Genomic DNA, 23,841 nt, shown 5'->3' on the forward strand with positions numbered 1-23,841 from the left:
ATTATTTTGGTTTTAAGCCTAAAAGTTACTAGTTGCCAATTTTAAGGGTAGAAGAAAAGCTATTACAGGGAAAAATACTGTTAATAAAAAGACATAACCTCAGAAGAAATGTTATAGAGATCTTTTTTAAAAATCATAGCCTATAGAGGCTGTTCAATAAAAGGGCAAAACAACCTCCTACATCTCAAACGTGTCTAGAGAACATAATTGTATCACAGCAAAGTACATTATTGATATGTGTAGTGATGACCTGAGTCATTGAGAATAGGTAAGCTCTTGTACTTTACTCAAGAAGGTGAGAATTATGTAACACATTTCAGGAAGACTTCCATACTAAATGATCATTTGAAGTAAACTTTCAGTTTTCTAGAAAATTCAGCATATTCTCTGAGGTCCCCCAAACTGATGACTTACTGAGTGGAGAGTCACCCTCATTCCCCCTAATCCTTCTCCCCATATATCACCATACTGGCAAGTACCTCAGACAATATGAGGCTGAAATCAACCAAAAGTGGACAACACTCAAGAATATTCTGGAAAAGTAAGCGCTGAAGGAAGACAGTGCTAATAGGGCGAAAGTGGGAAAAGGCTTTTTAGTTGGCACAACTGGTGGCGCCACTCACCATATATCAACTTTCTCAGATACGGGTTCGTTCCGTATCACCTCTGGCGCCATCCATGCGACTGTGCCGGCAAATGACATCTTGGTACTTTTGTCACTGAGTTCCTTAGACGTACCAAAATCAGAAATTTTTACTGCATCTGTGTGGGTCACTAAAACACTTTAAAAAGAAATAAAAAGAAAACATCCAGATCGTTAGTACTAATGAAAACCATGATTCTAAATGGCTGAAACGGAAGACTTTATCTGCTGCTTCCTATCTTGTAGCGTTCAGCTTGCAGTTTCCAATGTCACTGGGGCATTGGCTATACACTAGAAATAACATCATTCATACTTGTGAGGCAGCTTAGCGTAACAGGCTTTTAACACCTAGTCTTATGCTGCCTCTTCCACTTGCTGTGCGACCTTTGCCAAGTTACTTAACTCTTCTTTTTTTTTTTTTTTTTTGAGACAGAGTTTTACTCTTGCCGCCCAGGTTGGAGTGCAATGGCACGATCTCAGCTGACTGCAACCTCTGCCTCCTGGGTTCAAGGGATTTTCTCCTTGCCGCAGCCTCCCAAGTAGCTGCAATTACAGGCACCTGCCACCATGCCCAGCTAATTTTTGTATTTTTAGTAGAGATGGGGTTTCTCTATGTTGGTCAGGCTGGTCTCAAACTCCTGACCTCAGGTGATCCTCCCATCTCAGTCTCCCAAAGTGTTGGGATTACAGGTGTGAGCCACTGCACCCAGCCTTATTTAACTCTTCTAAGCCAGTTTTCTCATATGTAGGATGGAGACTCTTCATTCTTATCCACAATTTGAAAATACAAACAGTTCTCAATCAGCTTATATTTTTTTCACATGTATAAGGCAAACTCACTTTCTTCATCCCATTTTGTGTGAACAACAGGTTTTGCTGCAGATTTGTTAATGTGGTTGATTTTAGGGTACTGCTCCAGACCTCGCTGGATGTCTAAGGTAGTGCACTACCTTTCTGAAAATATCTTGCTTCAAGAGTTTTGGATAAGGGGTGATAGACCTCTAATAACAATCTCATTGAATTTTCATTTGAATTAAATGAGATAAGATATGTTAGGCACCGTTATCAATAAATATTGGTTTCCATCCTTGCTGGCTTTAGCCAGCCCATTAAAAAGAATACTTCTTTTTAAACACTGTTTAAATGATAGCCAACTAATATCATGCATGAGACCATGATATTTGGGATTCATTACCTTAGAAGGCTAATATATATGCTGGGATTTCACTAGTGCTGCTAAGGAAAAGCAGAAATAAATCCAAGCTTAAGTAAATTCCACACCAGTAGTGTTTTACTTGTCATAGTAGTTATCTGAAAATGTGACCTGAGGCCAAGTGCTCGTGCCAGCCTTGAAGATGAATACAATCTGGTACCAAATTGACAGCTTCACACCCTAGATCGATCTCACTTGAAACAACCTGTTCAGAACATTAGAAAGTTAATGACTTAGGGTTTCAGAGGCTTTAATGATCTAGGGACCTACATTTAATGATGAGAGGCTTACAGGTGTGGTGGCGGGCGCCTGTAGTCTCAGATACTCGGGAGGCTGAGGCAGGAGAATGGTGTGAACCCAGTAGGCGGAGCTTGCAGTGAGTGGAGTTCGCACCACTGCACTCCAGCCTGGGCCACAGAGCGAGACTCTGTCTCAAAAAAAAAAAAAAAAAAAAAAGAGTCTTCATCTTCAAATAGTATCAGAATTGAGGAGGCTGTAAAGCAGAAAACATCTGACTCTATCCCCTTGCTTCTCCATTTGAACCAGGGATTCCTTCATATTTACCAGGCTCACAACCCCAACCCCAATGGCTATTTACCAAATAGCTCAGAGCTTACAATTGCTTTTGAATACCATCCTCCATGCCCTGGTTTTGCACCTAATATGTAAAATTTATCTAACTTAGGAGTTTTGATTTAACAGTGTTAGTCTTAGTGAAAATGCATAAGGATTAAAATATTATGGGATGAGAGAATTGGAGAACTGATATCACACACCATGAAAGTGAGAGTAGGCAGTTAGCCCCTAAAACAGGGAACCCTTTCTGGGAACTTCCTCTCTGCCTCCGTTGGTATGACAAGAGAGGATGGACTTGGGAGAAGACCAGAGAAATATAACATTAGAACTTTTCTGAAATCTTCTCTGAGACAAAGTTGGGGTCACAGAGCCTGTAGACTTAATGTAGGTAATGAGATCTCTTGTTACAGCAAGTCAGATGGATCCCTGTCTTCTCAAAGTCAGCTTGAAACCCAAAGAAGCCAAAGCTGCTGGGGTTGGGAGTGTTACTGTTAATAGACGGAAAGGCTTACTGGGTAACCCATTCACTACTCTATTCTACGGCTTCCTGACTCCTTCCCTCTAAGATTAATTCACAAGGAGAACAAAGTGGTTAAAAAGGAGACCATGCAAAGAGGCCTTCAGGTAGTTAATGTCCTTACCTGTATGCACTGAATGGCAAAAGCAACAGCGTAAGAATGTGAACAGAAGAAATGAACACTACACAATCATGTTTACTTGCAAGTAAAGCAAGGGGGAGGTTGTTCAGTCAACTAAGCACTGTAATTGCTGAGGATGATGGTGATAAATAAGAGCTGTTTTGAAGTTTATAATGAAGGATTGATTTATACTGTCCATGGAGGAAAGGCAGGATTCACTGTGAATCCCCTACCGTCACATAATGAGGTAGGATGCAGCAGCCTTTGGTTCAGAAATTCTAGGTTCAAGTCCTAGCCCCATGACTTTGGGCTAAGCTCTAGTTTCCCTTACATAAAATAAGAATAACAATACTTGTTACAAATCCCTCACAGTTTTTGCCAGGATCAAAGATGTGATCATGGATCCCCCCCAAGATATTGTAAACCATGAAAGCACTATGCAAATATATATACATGTGTGTGTATATACAATAAATGAATATATATATTTTATTTTGATTATTTTTTGAGACAGGGTTGTGCTCTGTTGTCCAGGCTAGAGTGCAGTGGTGTGATCATGGCTTACTGTAGCCCTGACCTTCCAGGCTTAAGTGATTCTCCCACCTCAGCCTCCTGAGTAGCTTGGACTACCATGCCTGGCTAAATTTTTAATTTTTTGTAGAGATGGGGTTTCACTATATTGCCTAGGCTACAAATATATTTTGAAGAGATTAATCTTCTGCTCATCTACCCAAAATGTGATGATAAATAACAAAAATAATGTTGAAAAACAGGAGTTACACTGAAATAAATCATTTTATCAATTTCCTTCTTCATGCAATTTGGGGAACTAACTACACACTCCTCTTAAAGTGATTAGTAGCCAAGAAATCCTTTTGAAAACAGAGATTACTAGAAACAGCCCTGCTTCTCTTACATAGCCAGTGTTTATTTTTCCTGTGGCCATTGTGAACCTTATAACTGTTTATTTCCTCCTTGCTTAGACACTAGAAGCTCAAAGCCAAATGTATAGTCCACATCTATAGAATCTCATGGCATGTAATTTGTGAACAATTTTTAGTTCTAATGTTTTTACTTTTCCTTTGCCTCTGTTTCATTATTATTATTATTATTATTTTTGAGATGGAGTCTTGCTCTGTCGCTCAGGCCAGAGTCCAGTGGTGCAATCTCAGCTCACTACAACCTCTTCCTCCTAGGTTCAAGCAATTCTGCTGCCTCAACCTCTCAAGTAGCTGGGACTACAGGCGCCTGCTACCACGCCTGGCTAATTTTTTACATTTTTAGTAGAGACAGGGTTTCACCGTGTTGGTCAGGCTGGTCTCGAACTCCTGACCTCAAGTGATCCACCCGCCTTGGCCTCCCAAAGTGCTAGGATTACAGGCGTGAGCCACTCCACCCAGCTAGCCTGTTTCTTATTTATCCATTTTATCCTGTTGTATACATTTCTGAAACTCAGTTTAAAAAGTTTTTTGAACACATGGAAAACAACAAACCAAGGCTTCAAATGGGAAGGTCTGGCATTAACTATCTGAGATGATAGAAGGTGAATACTTCAGATCATAATGAATTTTGTTTCACAGTTGTATGATTTAAAAGCAACAAGAGGGAAAAGTGGTTTCAGGTACCTGGAGATATCTGCCATACAGGTAAGCAGGTAGGTCAACAATAACCCAAGAGATGCACAAACAGAATTATCCACTGTGCTGATTGAAACTGAACTAAAAGTATGATGTCTGAAAACGTCAACTGAGGTTGATAAATATTCTGTATTTCAAAAGAACAAAACAAAATAGCTGAAACATTAGCTCCAGAACTCACTTAGGTGATTTCAGATCACGATGAATAATTTTATGGAGGTGCAAATAATTCATTCCACTTGCAATTCCTGTGGACCAGTCTACTAGCAATCGAGGCGTGATCTTCCTGCCAGCTCGCAAGACCTCGTAGAGTTGTCCATGGGCACAGTATTCCATGATAATACAGTAACATGGGGCCTGAGTACAAACACCCCTTCCAAGAAAACACAAACATGTACATCAGTACACACATACATGCATACATATGTATATTTAAAGAAGAGTTAATCAAAACCAATTCTATACCCAAATTATTTTTTAAATGTGTATAGATAATAGTTTCTGATTCTTAAATTAGCATTGAACCTTCTCTAGTCTACAGGTTTCTCTATGATGTACATAGACAATTTTCGTTTGTTTTGTTTACTCTGGATATCTATATGCTGTGCTGTGTCTGGTGCCTTTTCTGTGGGACCCTTCCATTCCGGGACAAAGAGCACACTTTTCTGAGGTTTGTGCAGGCTGGATACTGTGTTGTTTTAGATCATTAAGAATCATTTGGGAGGCCAAGGCAGGTGGATCACAAGGTCAGGAGTTCAAGACCAGCCTGGCCAAGATGGTGAAACCCCATCTCTACTAAATATACAAAAAGATTAGCCGGGCACGGTGACGCATACCTGTAGTCCCAGCTACTCAGGAGACTGAGGCAGAGAACTGCTTGAATCCGGGAGGCGGAGGATGCAGTGAGCCAAGATCACGCCACTGTACTCCAGCCTGGGAAACGGAGTGAGACTCCATCTCAAAAATAAAAAATAGTAACAATTTGGCCAGGTGTGGTGGCTCATGTTTGTAATCCCAGCACTTTGGGAGGCTGAGGCAGGTGGATCACCAAGATCAGGAGTTCGAGACCAGCCTGGCCAACATGGTGAAACCATGTCTCTACTAAAAATACAAAAATTAGCCGGGCGTAGTGGTGCACGCCTGTAATCCCAGCTACTTGGGAGGCTGAGGCAGGAGAATCACTTGAGCCTGGGAGAAGGAGGTTCCAGTGAGCAAAGATTGTGCCACTGTACTCCATCCTGGGTGACAGAGTGAGACTCTGTCTCAGAAAAAAAAAAAAAAAGAAGAAAAAAAGAAATAATTTAAAATTTCTTCCTTTTACAGTTTTAGAGGGTTTTATGAGTGTACAGAGAGATAATTCAGACAAAATACTTCTATTTTTAATATAATTTGCTGAATTTTACTCAAATTAAAAATAACTAACTAGACTGAGGACCCAAAGACAACTCAATTTTCCATCTTACATAATCTTTGAAAAACATTTCTCTTTTTTTTTTATGTCAGATAGGTAATGTGCTAACGTTGTAACAAGGTTGGAAGGAGGCACATCTCACCCATGAGTGTGAACACCCAATCATGCTTACAAATCACAAAAGAATATGAAAAACAATATACAACTTTTTTTTTTTCCAGACAGAGTCTCGCTCTGTCATCCAGGCTGGGGTGCAGTGGTGCAATCTCCGCCTTCCAGGCTCAAGTGATTCTCATGCCTCCTCAAGTAGCTGGGATTACAGGTGTGCACCACCACGCCAGGCTAATTTTTTTTATTTTTTATTTTTTTGGGCTCTATCACCCAGGCTGGAGTGCAGTGGCACAATCTTAGCCCCCCACAACCTCCACCTCCCGGGTTCAAGCAATTCTCCTGTCTCAGCCTCCTGAGTAGCTGGGATTACAGGCGCTTGCCACCATGCCTATTAATTTTTGTATTTTTAGTAGAGACAGGGTTTCACCATATTGGTCAGGCTGGTCTTGAACTCCTGACATCAGGTGATCTGCCCTCCTCAGTCTCCCAAAGTGCTGGGATTACAGGCTTCAGTCACTGCTCCTGGCCACTAATTTTTTTATTTTTAGTAGAGACGGGGTTTTGTCATTGTTGCCCAGACTGCTCTCAAACTCCTGTACTCAAGTGATCCATGCGTCTTGGCCTCCCAAAGTGCTGGGATTACAGGCGTGAGCTACTGCATCCAGCCTATACAACGTATTATATATCCATGTAGCCTATATTTGCATCAATTCCGACATCATCCATGAAAACCTTTCCCAATTATTCCCCTCCAAAAAGATCTTTCTCTTCTCTAAATTCCTGTGATATACAACAGCCACTAGTTCTTTATATGCAGTTTTTCTCTCTGCATATAGATTACAGGCTCCTTAAAGGGAACGGTCTTCAAGTTCTATTCTCTCTACCTCAAGGCCTAGAGGTTCACATCAAGTCTTTAACAAACGTTTGTTACCTTCACCTCAACCTTCTTAACTAAAAAAGCCTGCAAATGACATGTACAGAGGCCTTGAGGAGGAGGAAGGAAACTAACGTGAAAGAACCTCTTCTATTTTTCAAGGACATTTCCATGTTTATTTGTCTTACTTAATCTGCCCCAAACTACTGTAAGATAAATATTACCTTTTCCATTTTTATAAGTAAGGCTCAGAGTGAGAAAATAACTTGTCCTAATCACAACTAGATCATACAACTATTAAGTGACAGAGCTGGGATTCAAACTCAGTCTGCCTAATTTGAAAGTCCAGGCCCTCTACACTCTGTACAAGACTGCCTCCCTTTTAGCTTTTTAACTTCTGTTTAGACAAGCACATTGGGAATTCCTATGTTAACACCATTATCTCATAAAAGAAGGAATGATCATAGTAACTCTACTTCACAGTTTTGTTCTCAGGATGAGAAGAAAAATTACTATATGTAATCTATGTCTTATCGTTTATGGGTATACACGCCTTCCTTTGAAACTTTCTAGAGAAGTTAGCAGAGTATCTGTAAGACATCAGTTAAAGTCTTCAGCCAGCTACCAACCCATGCCTATCTCTTCAGCTGCTCTAAGCGATGAAAGAATTTAGAGGTCATGGCGTACGGCACTGATCATATGAAGATGATGATGATCTTATAACAATAGCAGGTTATGAAGAAGTATAATTAATCTTCATTTCCCTCTGCCCTGATGTGCCTGTCAAATGCCACAAAGCTATTTCTATTACTCTCCTATCATTTCCTAGGCTACAAAGAATTCTTATCTTGATTTTTAATAATTTTCTTCAAGTTCTGGTTATATGTCTCTTAGGAAAGCTTGGTGAACCCAAGTGTCTGGCAGCTACAAACAAATGATTATCATTACAGAGAACTAATAAATATGGCAGGTATAATGTAATATGCTTAAGTATACCAACATAAACATTTTTGAAGGTACTCAGCCTCCTATTCAACTATGTTTTAACTTGTTCCACATAGAAACGGTCTAACAGTGATGTTACGCACCTTTTATTTCTCTTGACTGACGAATGAGGAGCAATCATTCCATCAGCCCTGTACTATGACAAGGTTTCTTAGTAGCTATAAATAACAGCTCTATAATCACTTCTAATTGCTACCTTTTCTTCCCCTTGGCACTGAATTCCATTAGGAACAGTCAGGTTGAGTTTTCTTAAAAGATTAACAAAAAAATTGGATGCAAAAAGAATATAGCATTCTTATCTTGTACTTCCCCTTCTGTATGTGGTTTTTATTAACTTCAAAAGAAGCTGTAAGCACAGGAATCAGTATCCAGAGAGATGTACTAAAATCTAATCATGCCCTCGTATATCTTCCAGACGGTCCTGAATGGGATTCATTGGCCAGGCAACACATGGCACAGATGGCTGCAAACATAACACTGCACAATGCCCAAGAGCATGGTGTAATGGGCCAGGAACACAGTCTCACTATTGTTTTCCATGTAGAGGTAAATACTATTCAAGTATCTTCAGCCTAAAGAGTTGGGCACTAGCAGGACAATGCTGAAAACTGCATATGCAGGTAGGAGAGTCAGAAGGGTGAGGTGGGAAAAAGACAGGAAGAAAGAGAAAGAAGCAAAAGAAAGGAAGTAAAAATAAAGCTTCTCACAACACCATCTTATTAGGACACATTTCTACTTTCAGTGACCCCGGGCACCCTGCTGGAAAACCCTCTTACCTGCAACACACAGCCTAAGTCACTTGAAGAGGGCAAAAGGCCATACTCACCTACAGAACATTCTGTGTCTCAAACCCAGTGTCCTAGTGATCTAAGTTTAGAAGCTTTTGACCCTTCCTTCCATTTAGGAGGATGTAGCATACTGGAAGTGACGATCGTCTCAGTGAAGTAAAATGAAGGAAAGAAAGAAGAGGGTCTCTGCTTGTTTGTCTGCTTAAAATAATCTCCCCGTTGTGTTTTGAAATGTATCCTCTTTGGAAAGATGATAATTTGTCTCTGCAGCATTTCATTTTAGTCACACATCCTCCTGGCCCTACTAGGTCAACCAAGGACAGAATTAACTGCAGCAACCACAGCTCTCTTCCCTGCCCTCTGAATGAATGACCCTTCCACAAGGAAACGAATCCAGTACTTCTTTCTGTCTCTTGGTGTCCTGGTTGATTGCTTCTCTTTCTTCACACGTCTTTCCCTTTCCTTCTTGTTTGGTAATCAAAATTCAACCTCGGTACTCATTTAAACCCATTCTACAAAACCTGTACCCAAAATTTACCTTCCTTACTTCGTGGATGTGATCCCAATTAAGACTTATCACATGACATTTTTAGCTTTATAATCAGAATTTTATCAAGGAAGGATCACTGCTGAGGCTGGGAGAAGTTTCTCCTAGCTTAGGAGGGGGATTTGTAAATTATTCCACTTCTAGCTGTAGCCTCATTGGTCATACTATTTTCCAGGAATGCAAAATACATATCAAATATATCACAAAGCTCTAGTTTCTAAACTTTCATCCTACCTAAAAATACTTGTCCTGTTCTCCACCTTCTTTCCTCTAAAGCCACTTACCACTTATTTGTTTAAGCCTAGGGCAACATTAAAAGGCTAGCGAGGGAGATAACTCAAGGGAAAGGTTCAGGCAGAAGAGATCATATCTATTTAGAGCTCAGCACTTCCACCCTTTAAACTTTACTCTCCTCCTTCTGTTAGGGATCCCAGTTAATATTATGAAAAAAATCGTCTAGACTAGAAAGATATGTTCACAGACTCTTGAAAACAATCACCTTGTGAAATGAATATAACATATGACTTACTATCAATAACTTGACAATCATTAGGTTAAGAAAGCTGGCCGGGCATGGTGGCTCAAGCCTGTAATCCCAGCACTTTGGGAGGCCGAGACGGGCGGATCACGAGGTCAGGAGATTGAGACCATCCTGGCTAACACGGTGAAACCCAGTCTCTACTAAAAATACAAAAAATTAGCCTGGCGAGGTGGCAGGCGCCTGTAGTCCCAGCTACTCGGGAAGCTGAGGCAGGAGAATGGCACGAACCCGGGAGGCGGAGCTTGCAGTGAGCTGAGATCCGGCCACTGCACTCCAGCCTGGGCGACAGAGCGAGACTCCGTCTCAAAAAAAAAAAAAAAAAAAAAAAAAAAAAAAAAAAAAAAAAAAGCTGAATGTTTGACATTACTTGGAAGGGGATCTAGGAAAACCAGAAGCTATACTCTAAAGGTACCTGCTATTACAAGTTAATGTTTAAGAAGGGATGCTAACAGAACCTAATACAAAATATGTATCTACTACACAAGGATTGACTGTTCTTTGATCACTTCAGATGTTACCTTTGTCTTTCTTTCTTTTCTTTCTATTTCTTTCTCTCTTTCTTTTCCTTCCTTCCGTCCTTCTTTCCGTCCTTCCTCCTGTCCTTCCTTCCTTCCTTCCCTCCCTCCCTCTTTCTTTCTCCTTCCTTCTTTCTCTTTCTTTCTTTCTTTCTTTCTTTCTTTCTTTCTTTCTTTCTTTCTTTCTTTCTTTCTTTCTTGTTCTTTCCTTCTTTCCCTTCCTTCCTTCCTTGCCTCCCTCTTTCTTTCTTTTCTCTTTTCTTTTCTCTCTCTCTTTCTCTCTCCTCTCCCTTCCTCCTTCCGTCTCCTTTCTCTCCTCCCTCACCTTCCTCCCTCCCTCCCTCCCTCTCTCTCTCTCTCTCTTTCTCTCTTTCTCTCTTTCTCTCTTTCTCTCTTTCTCTCTTTCTCTTCTTTCTTTCTTTCTTTCTTTCTTACAGAGTCTCACTCTGTCACCTAGGCTGGAGGGCAGTAGCATGAACATGGCTCAACACTGCCTCAGCCTCCCAGGTTCAAGCAATCCCCCTGCCTCAGCCTCTTAAGTAGCTAGGACTACAGGCCTGTGCTACCACATTCAGCTAATTTTTAAAATTTTTTTTAAAAGACAGGGTCCCACTATGTTGTCCAGGCTGGTCTCAGACTCCTGGGTTCAAGTGATCTGCCTGCCTTGGCCTCCCAAAGTGCTGGGATTACAGACATGAGCCACTGCACCCAGTCAACTTTGTTTTCTTAAGTGAATTTTAGGCTGTTCAGGTGATATTGAAGTAACCTCTGTCATCCCATTGATAAATGAGGTTGATGCAGCAGATCTGATTGCTTGGCAAGAACCCACACTTTCCCTATCTGCCCCATGTGCATGCTCCTTCCATGTAGCACATACTTCAGCAAAATGAACCACTGGATTATAAGATGCCTGAGGACACAACTCCAATATAATAGTTCCTTGATACCCCCCCAAAGCACCTAGCACAACTAGAGAATGCTTTTGAAATATCTCTCAAAGCAGAAACTTGTGTGTCTATATTGGGGGAAAGAAAATAGGTCTACTTCTTAAAAAAAAAAGCCTTGACCTACTTGAATGCGATGATGTTAGGGTGCTTCAACTTCCTCAAATGCTTGATATCCGTCTCATTCTGTTCTCTCACTTTCTTGATGGCCACCTCTTCTGCTCGGAACTTGCCCAAGAAGACAGCTCCTTGGGCTCCACTACCCAGCCACTGTAGCTCTGAGATCTCCTCAAATGGCACTTCCCAAGTATCTAGGCACACAAGCAAGAAATAAGCTTGAAGAGATCTCAGAAGGGACCACTCTACAAGGCCATTCTGAAGGTACCAACTTCATCATCATCCAGGATGAGCCTTACCCTCTGTCTCCCACCAAAAGATAGAACCTTCCTATGTACCTTGGAACTATAGATCAAATATTCATACACATTAGTTCGTATCAATTTTTAACCACTGAAATAAAGCAGAGCAGAAGCCTCCAATATGCCTTCCTCCAAACAAAACACAACCTACCACTCTTGCAGTCCTACCTCCTCACCTTAAGCTTGCATGTCAGTCAATTTACCCATCTGCCTCTATGCAACTATCCCTACCCCATCACCCATTACAGGTGTTATTTTATTCCTCTTTGAATTTCTAGTGCAGATGCTCAGTGAATCTTTGCTAATGAATTTTTTTTGTGTGTGTGTGATGGAGTCTTGCTCTGTCACCCAGGCTGGAGTGCAATGGCATGATCTCAGCTCACTGCAACCTTCTACCTCTGGGATTCAAGTGATTCTCCTGCCTCAGCCTCCCAAGTAGCTGTGATTACAGGCACCCACCACCATGCCTGGCTAATTTTTGTATTTTTTAGTAGAGACAGGGTTTCACCATGTTGGTCAGGCTCAAACTCCTGACCTCAGGTGATCCACCTGCCTTGGCCTCCCAAAGTGCTGGGATTACAGGTGTGAGCCACCGTGCTGGGCTTCTAATGAATTTTTAATGATACTCTCCTAAGAACTTCATTATGCATACTACTTACATTAATATTTACCTTTGATTGAGTACTTACTACATACCATACACTAGCATAGTACTTGACATATATCATATGTTCAATCCTTACAACCCTACAAGTATGGCCTTATTATAGTTATTTAAAGATGAAAAAAAACTAAGGCATAGGGTGGTGAAGTAAATTCTCCTAAAATCATATAGCTGATAAGTGGTAGAACTGGGCCTAGAATCCCAGGATTGGCCAATTTTAGGAAGAGTGCTTTCTCTCCTATATGACATTGCCTCTCATAAGTAATTGAGAGGGCCATTAGTCATTAGTCATGATATGCTTATTCATAAAGCTGTAGTATTTTCAAGTTTCTCTTTTCCTTAGAGTTTGAATATTTTTTTGCACCAGAAATTTAAGAAGGGTCATTTCTAAGTGGTGGCATTATTAGTGCTTCATATTATATTTCTTTATTGTTTTCTGTCTTAAAAATTATTTTTTTACCATAAGCCTATATCACTTTTATAATGAATAAAATGGTATTTTAAATAAAGCACTTCAAAAATTCAATCAATATGTGCTTTAATCTCATGAAACTTTTCAAAAAAAGAATGTAATTCATTGAGCCTTCTCCTTTCCCCCTTCTTTCCAGGGTATTATCACAGGTAAGAAACAAATATCAAAGAGCTAAGAACCCCACGGAGTGAGAAAAATGATGACAGTGTGAAAGGTCGTGAGAGATTCTCCTCAGATCACTCAAAGGCTGCTGTTTGCAGAGCATGGAACAAAGTGATGTTGAGTTAGCTTCAAAGATACTCTGGTCTTGAAAGCAAATCAACTCACCATCTACTGCATTGATGAAACAAGAGCGGAAAGAGCTTATCTGCCTCTAGAAGTGAGCTACACTTCCCTCTTCTCTAATTTTCTCTACCTTAAGAGAAAAGAAACTCTGTAGATCTTAATAAAATGTTTTCTCATTACAATTGCTAAAACTTAACCTTCAAAATTTAACTATGTAGAACAAGAAATATATAAAATGAGGGTGGTTTATGCCATGGGCCTTCATCCCATTCTCCTGATCTGAGCAGTATTAAAATTTTCCGCTGTACTGAAATTGAATAAATGCTAGATAAAAGCAAATCTCTCTCAAATACAAATAGCTGACAAATTTAAAATCACCCAAGGAACACATGATACCAAGTGAGATTTGGGAAGAAACAGCAAGTGATAGCCTTGGCTATTTTAACTATCTTCAAGGTTTCTAGGACAAGTATTAATAAGTGGCTCATGAAATCTCACTTTCACCTCTATGGGCTCATCCATGCAGCACACATGGTACACAGATATTGATGGCATATTGTAAGAGAATTTTCCTCATTGGGGTCCAGTGACAAATTAACAGTGTCATTGGCCGGGCATGGGGGCTCACACCTGTAATCCCAGCACTTTGGGAGGCCGAGGTGGGTGGATCATGAGGTCAGGAGTTCGAGACCAGCCTGGCCAATATGGTGAAACCCCGTCTCTACTAAAAATACAAAAAAAATTAGCCGGGCATGGTGGTGCACGCCTGTAATCCCAGCTACTCGGGAGGCGGAGGCAGGAGAATTGCTTGAACCTGGGAGGCAGAGGTTGCAGTGAGCTGAGATTGTGCCACTGCACTCCAGCCTGGGCGACAGAGCGAGGCTCCATTTCAGAACAACAACAATAAAGAAACAAACAAACAAAAACAAAAACAAAAAAACCCCAGTGTCATTTTGACCATTTTAGGGGACTGAATAAAGTATTATTACTGGACTCTGGGGCAAGAACATAACTGAGCAGTACATCTTTGAACAGCTTTACGCAAGCCCAAATTACCCTAATTTTTAATAAAATAACTACTAAAATTAGACTAATGTTTGGGTGTCTCTTTTACCCTATTTACTAAATCTTTAGTTACTGGTGAGCACCACCATGCCCTGCTAATATGTACATTCCAAATTCTATCCAAAAGGATTTTGATACTTTTTGCTCACAGTAGCAATGTATGAACATATTGGCAGTAAGTAGTATCAATTATTTTTTGGTTCTATTTTAATTAGGTATAAAATAGTGTTTTATAACTTTGCACTAGTTTAATTGACCGTGATCACATTTGTTTAATACTCACAATCTGCTTTGTATGAATTATCAAAACCCCTTTGTTCATTTATCTGTTAGCCTTCCATAGTTTGCATCAACTTGAAGAAACTCCTTCTATATTTCTTTGATACAAATGAGAATATTTTATAAGCCTTTTTCTTTTAATTTTATTATTTTTGAACAAAGTATTCTAAATCGTTGTCTATTATTTCCTTTGTAATTTCTTCCACTGCCTAGTCTATCTTCTAAAAGTTATCTATCGTTCATTTTTAAAAATTTAATCTTTACATTCATCTGAAACTTATTTTGGTGTATGGTATGAGGACTGATATAAATTATTTTTTTCCACATTGCTATTTAATGATTCCCAAATAATTTGTTAAAAAAAATGCTTTCTTTTCATATTGCTTTAGGATACTTACACTGTAACTCACTATATTTTTTAGAAATAATGCCTATTAGTATTTTTGTAAGATGATAAACAGATTAATTACTAAAATACAAATACATTTGGCACTCAAATACAAAGTATTCCGGGTATTGCAACAAAAAATAAAATTCTCCTCTACCAACCTCTACTTCATGCCTGTGCTATTCAACTATGTTCAGCCAAGTCTCGATTATCCATAGAAAAACAAAGTGGATAGCACTGGTAATAAAAGAACACAGATTGTAAAATAAAGAAAGTAATGCTTCAACCATGTTTCTATCCATCTTTTTACTGAAACTAATTATCAGAAGTAAAATCGATTGATATGAATTTAGCACTCTTTGCCCAGTCTCAAAGTCCCTGTCAATAACGAGCAGAGAGCTCAGAAATGGGAAAATGGCAGGAAAAAGGAAATTGGTGATAAGGATGCACAAAATTAAGGGCCTAGATAATTGATGAGCAAGATAACTAATCTCATAATAATGAAGAACTGACTATACTCTCTCTAGGGTTAGTCCCAAACTTTTCATTGTTTTTATGTCTGTCCCATTGATAGTCTTCCCCAGCGTTTATCTTCTCTTTTATCTTCCCAATGACAACGATGTTAATTCCAATATCCATCAGGATCCTTAGGACTGGGAAAAAGCCACATGCCCACCCACTTTAAGGCAACAGTTCTCCTTTGTTTATTCAGACATGGCCATGACAGTACTTGCTTTGAGACTGGAAACTATTTGGCAACAGAAGATTTAAATTGCATGCTACCTTACTTGGGTTCATTATCAACATACTCAAAGGGAGGTGAGGACATCATTACAATTTTTTTAAAATCCAGTGACATTTCCTCATAAGTACCAAATGTAGGGACATGCCTGTGACATGTGTTATCCTTTGGTTGGCTGCAATGCAGGACTGAAGATTAGCTCCCTGATCCCAGACCTGACAAGGAAATTTGCTAGTTTCTGGCTAGTGGAACTCTTTCATGGTGCACAGCAACACCAGCTCTCAGTGGGATATCCTGCAGTCTGCTGAAGGGCTAGGCATCTGCTGTGTCCATATCAGAATCTTAAGCTGACCAGGCCTGTTTCTTATTTATTTCTGAAATAAACCTTTTTGAAAGTCACATAATCAATTGGAACACAAATTAAATACCAGTTTGCAGAATAATAACAAAAAATTTTAAAATCTCCTTTTGACAAACATACGGGATGGGTGTATTGCCCCTCATTCTGAGTCTGAACCTCAGTGATGTACTTGGATCCTGAGATCTTCAAATTATCACCAAAAGTAAGTCTGAGACTGGACAAGCGGAGACCCTAAAAACCAAATGTAGTCGATCACCTATGCAGCTATCAGTAGGTTTTGCGTCCAACCAAAGAAAAGGGAACTTTAAAAAAATAACAAACTAGGGCCAGGCACGGTGGCTCATGCCTGTAATCCCAGCATTTTGGGAGGCCAAGGCAGGCAGATCACCTGGGGTCAGGAGTTCAAGACCAGACTGGCCAACATGGTGAAACCCTGTCGCTACTAAAAATGGGTGCGCGCCTATAATCCCAGCTACTCGGGAGGCTGAGGCAGGAGAATCACTTGAACCCAGAAGGCAGAGGTTGCAGTGAGCTGAGAGCATACCATTGCACTCCAGCCTGGGTGACAGAGCAAGACTCCGTCTCAAAAAAAAAAAAAATAGAAATTGTTACCTCTGAATTCTGGAAAGACAGGTGATTTTTATTTTCTTCTTTATTTTATTTTCCTGCTTATATTTATGTCTAATTTAAAACATAATAATGCTGTTAGCAAGAAGCAACTAATTTCCTTTAAAACCTTAAAATCATGTGGGCCAGGGGGTGGAAGGAAAATGAAAGCAGAATGTGTAGCGTACTGGAGTATGTATGAAAGAGAGAGATACACATACACAAAACCAGGGACTGATGAAGAATTTCTGCATGGAACAAGAACAGATCATATGGTTGACAAATCCTGAAAAGGACCTAGAAGTTACAGGCATACCAGTAAATCCCAATATACTTATGGAAAACAGGTATACAGGGTGGAGTTGGTATTTGGTTTAAGAGAATGTATTGCAGAAATGGGAAATAAAACGCATGAGAAAAGTGGTTAATGGTAACTGAAGGCCACTGGCTGTTGTGGAAAAACCATCAACAGTCTTGACTAAAAGAGATGAACAGACTTTTAGGGGAGGGTCCCAGAGTCTAAAATTCAGTTATAAAATAAATAGAATCTCATTTTTGGTCCATATTTTCCCTTTCCAGAATTTCTTGATGAGAGAACTCATAAAAATTTAATCATTTACATAAGGCCACAAAGATATGTATCAAAAGTCTTAAAACAACACATCTTTTGAACGCAAGTATTCCTCTCCTAGGAATTTATCCCAAGGACTAATCAAAGATATACGCAAAAGTAAAGTAGTAGACAAATGGTCATTGTGGTATGGCTTATAATAACTAAACATGCAAACAAATTAATGTTGAGCAATAGGGGATTACTTAAAAATATTGGCACATTCACATCATTTAATATTATGTAGCCATTAAAAATGATGCTGAAGAATTATACTTAAGACATGGAAAATGTTCACAATATGAAGTGAGAAAACATTACAAAACAGTACGTGATATGGTTTGGTTCTGTGTCCCCTCTCAAATCTCATCTCGAATTGTAATTTCCACGTGTCAGGGGAGGGGCCTGGTGGGAGGTGACTGGATCATGGGGCGGATTTCCCCCTTGCTGCTCTCGTGATAGTGAGTGAGTTCTCACGAGATCTGGTTGTCTGAAAATGTGTGGCACTTCCCCCTTCTCTCTCTCCTGCTCTGCCATGGTAAGACTTTCTTGCTTCCGCTTCGCCTTCTGCCATGATCATAAGTTTCCTGAGGTTTCCTAGCCATGCTTCCTGTTAAGCCTGCAGAACTGTGGGTCCATTAAACCTCTTTTCTTCATAAATTACCCAGTCTCAGGTAGTTCTTTATAGCAGTGTGAACAAGGATTAATATAGTATGACTCCATTTTTTAAAAGTATACACACACATACACAAATAGACTAACATAATATATAAAATGGAAACATTAATGGTTATTCTCAGGAGATGGAGGATCATAGATTATTTTAAAATTATTTTGGAACTTACCTGTATTTTCCAAACTCCATACATATTACTTTTGTTAGCAGAAAAAAAAAGTTACTTTGGAGAATATTAATGAGGTTATATAAGATCATGTCCTTTGCAAGAACATGGATGGAGCCAGAGGCCATTGTCCTTAGCAAACGAACACAGGAACAGAAAACCAAATATCACATGCTCTCACTTACAAGCAGGAGCAAAATGATGAGAAAACATAGACACAAAGAGGGGAATGACAGACACTGGGGCCTACGTGAGGGTGGAGGGTCGGGGGAGAAAGAGGATCAGATAAAATAACTATTGGGTACTGAGTGATGAAATAACCCGTACAGTAAATCCCCATGACACGAGTTTACCTGTATAATGAACCTGCGCGTGTACCCCTGAATGTAACGTAAAACTTTTAAAAAATGAGGTTATAAAGAAAACCAGGGCTTCAAAAGTACAATATTAATATTTGAATCAGAATATATGAATATATTGTTACACAATGATGGAAGTTAAAAATTTAATTTTTTTTTTTTTTTTTTTTTTTTTTTTTTTGAGGCAGAGTCTCACTCTATCACCCAGGCTGGAATGCAGAGGCACGATCTCGGCTCACTGCAACCTCTGCTGGGTTTAAGCAATTCTTGTGCCTCAGCCTCCCAAGTAACTTGGACTGCAGGTGCATGCCACCATGCCCGGCTAATTTTTGTATTTTTAATAGAGATGGGGTTTCACCATGTTGGCCAGGCTGGTCTTGAACTCCTGACCTCAAGTGATCTGCCCCCCTCAGATTCCCAAAGTGCTGTGATTACAAGTGTGAGCCACCACGCCCAACAAAACTTCCTTTTTTTGGGCGATTGTGGGATCTAGAAATAATAGCGCTTCTCAAGATTGGTTAGATATTTTGTCATTTCCTCAAAATGTAAGCTTTCTATGCCTTTATCGTAAGAAAATAACTCCTTTTTACTATAATCTAAGTTTTACTATAGTCTAAGTCCTACAGTCTTCAGGGGCATTACCATGTGGCTTCTGTCTGGTTTTAAATCAGTCCAGCAGCCATCAGATTTTTTTGATTGTATAAGTTATCAGTAAACTTTTTAAAATTTATTTTTATTTATCAATTAATTAATTATTTTAGAAAAACAGCCTCATTCTGTCACCCAGGCTGAAGTGCAGTGGCACAATCATAGCTCACTGTAGCCTCAAACTCCTGGGCTCAAGTGATCCTCCTGCCTCAGCCTCCCAAAGTGCTGAGATTACAGGTGCAAACCACTGCACCTGGCAAAAAATTTTAAATATGTAGCCACTGCATGATTTCTTTATATATTATATATCTGCACAACTATATTAAAATATGAAATATATCTGAAAATTTATGAAAATAGAAATTTTAAATGATGAGATAAACAAGAGCTCTAGTATCTTCTTCTTATAATCCCATGGATTGTTTTATATGTACTGTACTTTGTACACCACTAGACTGGATGACCACAAAAAGATGGGCTACAACCAAAAAAGACCCACCAAATGTGAATCTCTTCCCTTCAGCTGGTCTACTGGAAACTGAAATGAGGTATTCATCTGCCACTCGTTCTTTAATTTGCCCAAAGCTCACAGGTTATCCAGCTAATGGTGGTGATGGTGGTGGTGATGGCGTGTTTACACAAGAAATATCTTCCAAGTCCATACTCTAGCTTACCTTGCTGCTGCAATTTGTAATCAGTGGAATATGCCTTCCCAATGATATTCCATACAGGCCTTAAGCATCCAAATAGTCCTTCAAGAAACCCACCACTGCCACTGCCTGACCTGCTGAACTGAATCTTGATGTCTTCAGTTCCGCTCGTGCTCTCTCCATCCACCGTGTTGCTGTTCCCCTGAGACACCGCCATCTCTGATTCATCGTGTTCCCTTAGCTGAAGAACGCTGTTCTCAAACTGGTCCCTGGAATCCTCACTTACGCTTGTCAAAACTGTTGTGGTGATGGGGCTGTTCACACTCTCGATTAGCTCTGTTCGTACCATCCCCTTTTCCTGCTGGTCCTCGAGGAGCTTGGGAGAAGGGTGGTTCCCCATAGCTGCGAGCTCATCTTGTAGTCCATTGAAGGTTTTGCTTTCACTGAAGGGTAAGTGTGGAGAAGAGGAGCAGCTCAGGTGCTCCTGAAAGTTGGCCATTGTGCCATGAGTATAACCAAGGTCCTGAGATGACACTCAGAGGATTGTTGGGACAGAGTTCTGACTTAAGAGAGGGCTCCAAAACCTGAGAAAAACAGGAGGGAGATATGAGATCATCTTTTCTTTAGTATGCACACCACGACACTTCTGTTTGCATTAAGAACACTGAAACATGGAGACTGGTTAACCTGTGGGTCCGTCCATGTGACGGAGATGAGTGCAGCAATGAAAATTTATGCTGTGAGAGAGTATTTATGAACATGACAAAATATCCACGGCACATTAATATAAAAAACAGGTTAGAACAATATATATAACATTAACTTAAAAATTTATTTAAAAGGATATACATATGAGAAAAAAGACTTGAAGGAAAAATTTCAAGGAATTAACAATAGTTAATTTTAGGTGGTTAGATCTGGGAGAGGTTTATATTGTTGTGATTTTCAAGGTATTCTAAGCATTCTGTATCAATATCTATTATTATTATTTATTTATTATTATTATTTTTTTGAGACGGAGTTTCACTCTTATTGCCCAGGCTGGAGTGCAATGGCGTGATCTCGGCTCACTGCAACCTCCGCCTCCCAGGTTGAAGTGATTCTCCTGCCTCAGCCTCCCAAGTAACTGGGATTACAGGCATGCATCATCACACCGGCTACTTTTTGTATTTTTAGTAGAGACAGGGTTTCTCCATGTTGGTCAGGCGGGTCTCAAACTCCTGACCTCAGGTGATCCACCCACCTTTGCCTCACAAACTGCTGGGATTACAGGCATGGGCCACTGTGCCCAGCCCAAAGTATGTTCTTATCAGAAATGTACTTTCTTTTTAAATCCCTTTGTAATAGTCATTCCTTCCTTCACTCTGTACCAAGCATCTAGAATGTGCTAGAGGTCAGGGTATGAAGATGACCTCATTTTGCAGACAGGGTAAAAGAAAGACTAACAAAGGTTGACAGAACAGTGTTTATAATGAATTAAGTAAGTGCTCTGAGAGCACAGAAGAGGGAGGAATAGTTTCAGGGAAAGGTGCTGAAAGGTAGTAACTTTTGATCCATTTGAAGAAAGTGTAGGCATTCATTAAGCAAGTCAGAAAGGTGTGAGTGAAAGAAGAGGGGGAGGGTATTACAAGTGTGGGGGAAACCATGAAGGAGGCCATAGAAGCTTGAAAGACTATGGAACAGATGAGAAACCCAAAGTGGCTGGAATGCAGGCTATATATAAGCGCATGCAGAAAGACATGAATGGACAGATAGGTAGGGGCTAGATTATAAGGAGCTTTGCATGCCAGGCTGAGTTTGAGATTTTATACTGAAGGTGATGGGGAGCCATAGTAACTTATATTGGGGATTATGGATAAAAATAGACCCTCTCAATTTTATTATTTTCTTATCTTCATAACTGAGACCTAAATTTTAAGCCTTTTATTCATTACCATATCCCATGAATAGCTTCTATTAGTGAACCAATGAAAATATCCTATCCTCGGCTGGTGTGGTGGCTCACGCCTGTAATCCCAACACTTTGGGAGGCCGAGGTGGGCAGATCATGAGGTCAGGAGTTTGAGACCAGCCTGGCCAGCATGGTGAAATGCCATCTCTACCAAAAATACAAAAAATTAGCTGGGCATGGTGGTGCATGCCTGTAGTCCCAACTACTCAGGAGGCTGAGGCAGGAGAATTGCTGGAACCCAGCAAGTGGCCAAGATTGCACTACTACACTCCGGCCTGGGTGACAGAGCGAGACTCTGGAAGGAGGAGGAGGGGTAGGTGGAGGAGGAGGCGGAGGAGGAGATGGACGAGGAGGAGGAGGAGGAGAAGGAGAAGAAGAAGAAGAGGAAGAAGAAGAAGAAAAAGAAGAACAGGAAGAGAAGAAGAGGAAGGAGGAGGAGGAGAGGAAGAGGAGGAAGAACAGGAGGAAGAAGAAGGAGGAGAAAATATCCTATCCTCTGAATTCTTATTCATTCACTGAGCTCTTATTACATGGCATGCAATGTGTTAGGCATTAGTAAATGGACCATAGGTTCCTACCCTTTGGGAACTTACAATCTAGAAGGAAAGACCAATAGATGACAGCCACATGGTTAGATATGGGACAAAGATATGTATAAGGTGCAATGGGAGCTCAGAAAAATAAATATAAAATGTGTCTAGAGACGTTATAAGAAGTTTTGTTTAAATTGAGTCTTGAGGGGCGAATTAATGGTCACTAGGAAAGAAAGACTAGGCATTCCAGGTAGTATTGGGAAACAGCAGGAGATAGCTCTTAGAAAAAGTAGGCAAAGGCTAGATTATGGTAGACCTGTATGACAAGCTACATCTTTGGGGTTTTATCCTCATGACAACAGAGAGCCATTAAGGAATTTTAAGCAAGGGAGTAATTTGGTCAGATAAATTAAAATCACATCTATAGAAGTAGAGGTTGGATTCAAAGGGAAAGATTGAAGGTCCAGTTAGAAGTTATAGTTCAAAAAGAAATGATCTGGACCTGAACAAGTCAGTTAGCAATGGCAGTGAAGAGGACAGGAAAGATTTAAGAGGTAGAATTGGTAAGATCTAGTAATTGACTAGACATGGAAGTGGGTAAAGGAAAGGGGGAGAGGAAGACTTCTCAAATCACTTATTTGGAATAATGGACAGACAGACAATGTCAATAACTGAGATATGAAATGCCAGAAAGAAAGGTTTGGAAAGAAGACGATTAGCTCAACTATGGACATACAGAATTTAAGGCCTACTATGCATCATGCACTAAGCTAGGGAGCTAGGCTTTTATTGATGCTATCTGATTTTATTTTTTTTTTTTTATTTTTTTTTTTTTTTTGAGACGGAGTCTCGCGCTGTCGCCCAGGCTGGAGTCTGGAGTGCAGTGGCCAGATCTCAGCTCACTGCAAGCTCCGCCTCCCGGGTTCCCGCCATTCTCCTGCCTCAGCCTCCCGAGTAGCTGGGACTACAGGCGCCCGCCACCTCGCCCGGCTAGTTTTTTGTATTTTTTTAGTAGAGACGGGGTTTCACCGTATTAGCCAGGATGGTCTCGATCTCCTGACCTCGTGATCCGCCCGTCTCGGCCTCCCAAAGTGCTGGGATTACAGGCTTGAGCCACCGCGCCCGGCCCCGCTATCTGATTTTAAAAAGACACTTTGTAGAGAGAGATTGGAAGAAAGATAAAGATGGGGCTCATTTATCAGAGGGGCAGAAGTTTCCAAATCAAAAGGTAAATTTAAAGTGTATTTATTGAATATATACTCAGTCTGCACAACATGGCAAAAAAATACAAAAAATACAAACATTATAAAAAATACAAAAATTACAAAAATTAGCCAGCCATGGTGGCGTGCGCCTGTAGTATCAGCTATTTGGGTGGAAGGCTGAGGTGGGAGAATCGCTTGAGCCCAGGAAATCAAGGCTGCAGTGAGCTGTGTTTGTGCCACTGTATTCCAGGCTGGGCAACAGAGCAAGACCCTGTCTTAAAAAAGAAAAAAGAATATATACTGAGAATTATGCCACGCA

General features: G+C 40.2%; 1 protein-coding gene, 1 long non-coding RNA gene and 1 other non-coding gene across 3 annotated transcripts in view; 1 reads left to right on the forward strand and 2 right to left on the reverse strand.

The window, feature by feature from the left end:
- Positions 1 to 13,562, forward strand: part of LOC115897632 — a 40,626-nt gene extending 27,064 nt beyond the window's left edge. Inside the window, exons 4-5 of the long non-coding RNA XR_004057393.1 lie at positions 8,524 to 8,654; positions 13,135 to 13,562. This is a non-coding gene — a long non-coding RNA (uncharacterized LOC115897632). The remainder of the gene's footprint in view (positions 1 to 8,523; positions 8,655 to 13,134) is intronic.
- Positions 1 to 23,841, reverse strand: part of MAP3K13 (mitogen-activated protein kinase kinase kinase 13) — a 71,853-nt gene that overhangs the window by 39,134 nt on the left and 8,878 nt on the right. Inside the window, exons 2-5 of the mRNA XM_030931050.1 lie at positions 19,858 to 20,417; positions 11,571 to 11,754; positions 4,889 to 5,080; positions 624 to 782 (exon numbers count right to left, since the gene is read on the reverse strand). Coding sequence (XP_030786910.1) covers positions 624 to 782; positions 4,889 to 5,080; positions 11,571 to 11,754; positions 19,858 to 20,332 — 1,010 coding nt within the window. The 5' untranslated portion in view covers positions 20,333 to 20,417. The remainder of the gene's footprint in view (positions 1 to 623; positions 783 to 4,888; positions 5,081 to 11,570; positions 11,755 to 19,857; positions 20,418 to 23,841) is intronic.
- On the reverse strand, positions 6,205 to 6,305 carry LOC115892241. The gene has a single exon (XR_004052132.1). It is a non-coding gene; the product is annotated as a small nucleolar RNA U13 (small nucleolar RNA).

This window comes from Rhinopithecus roxellana, chromosome 1 (assembly GCF_007565055.1).
Source record: "Rhinopithecus roxellana isolate Shanxi Qingling chromosome 1, ASM756505v1, whole genome shotgun sequence".
In the NCBI taxonomy this organism is placed as follows: domain Eukaryota; kingdom Metazoa; phylum Chordata; class Mammalia; order Primates; family Cercopithecidae; genus Rhinopithecus; species Rhinopithecus roxellana.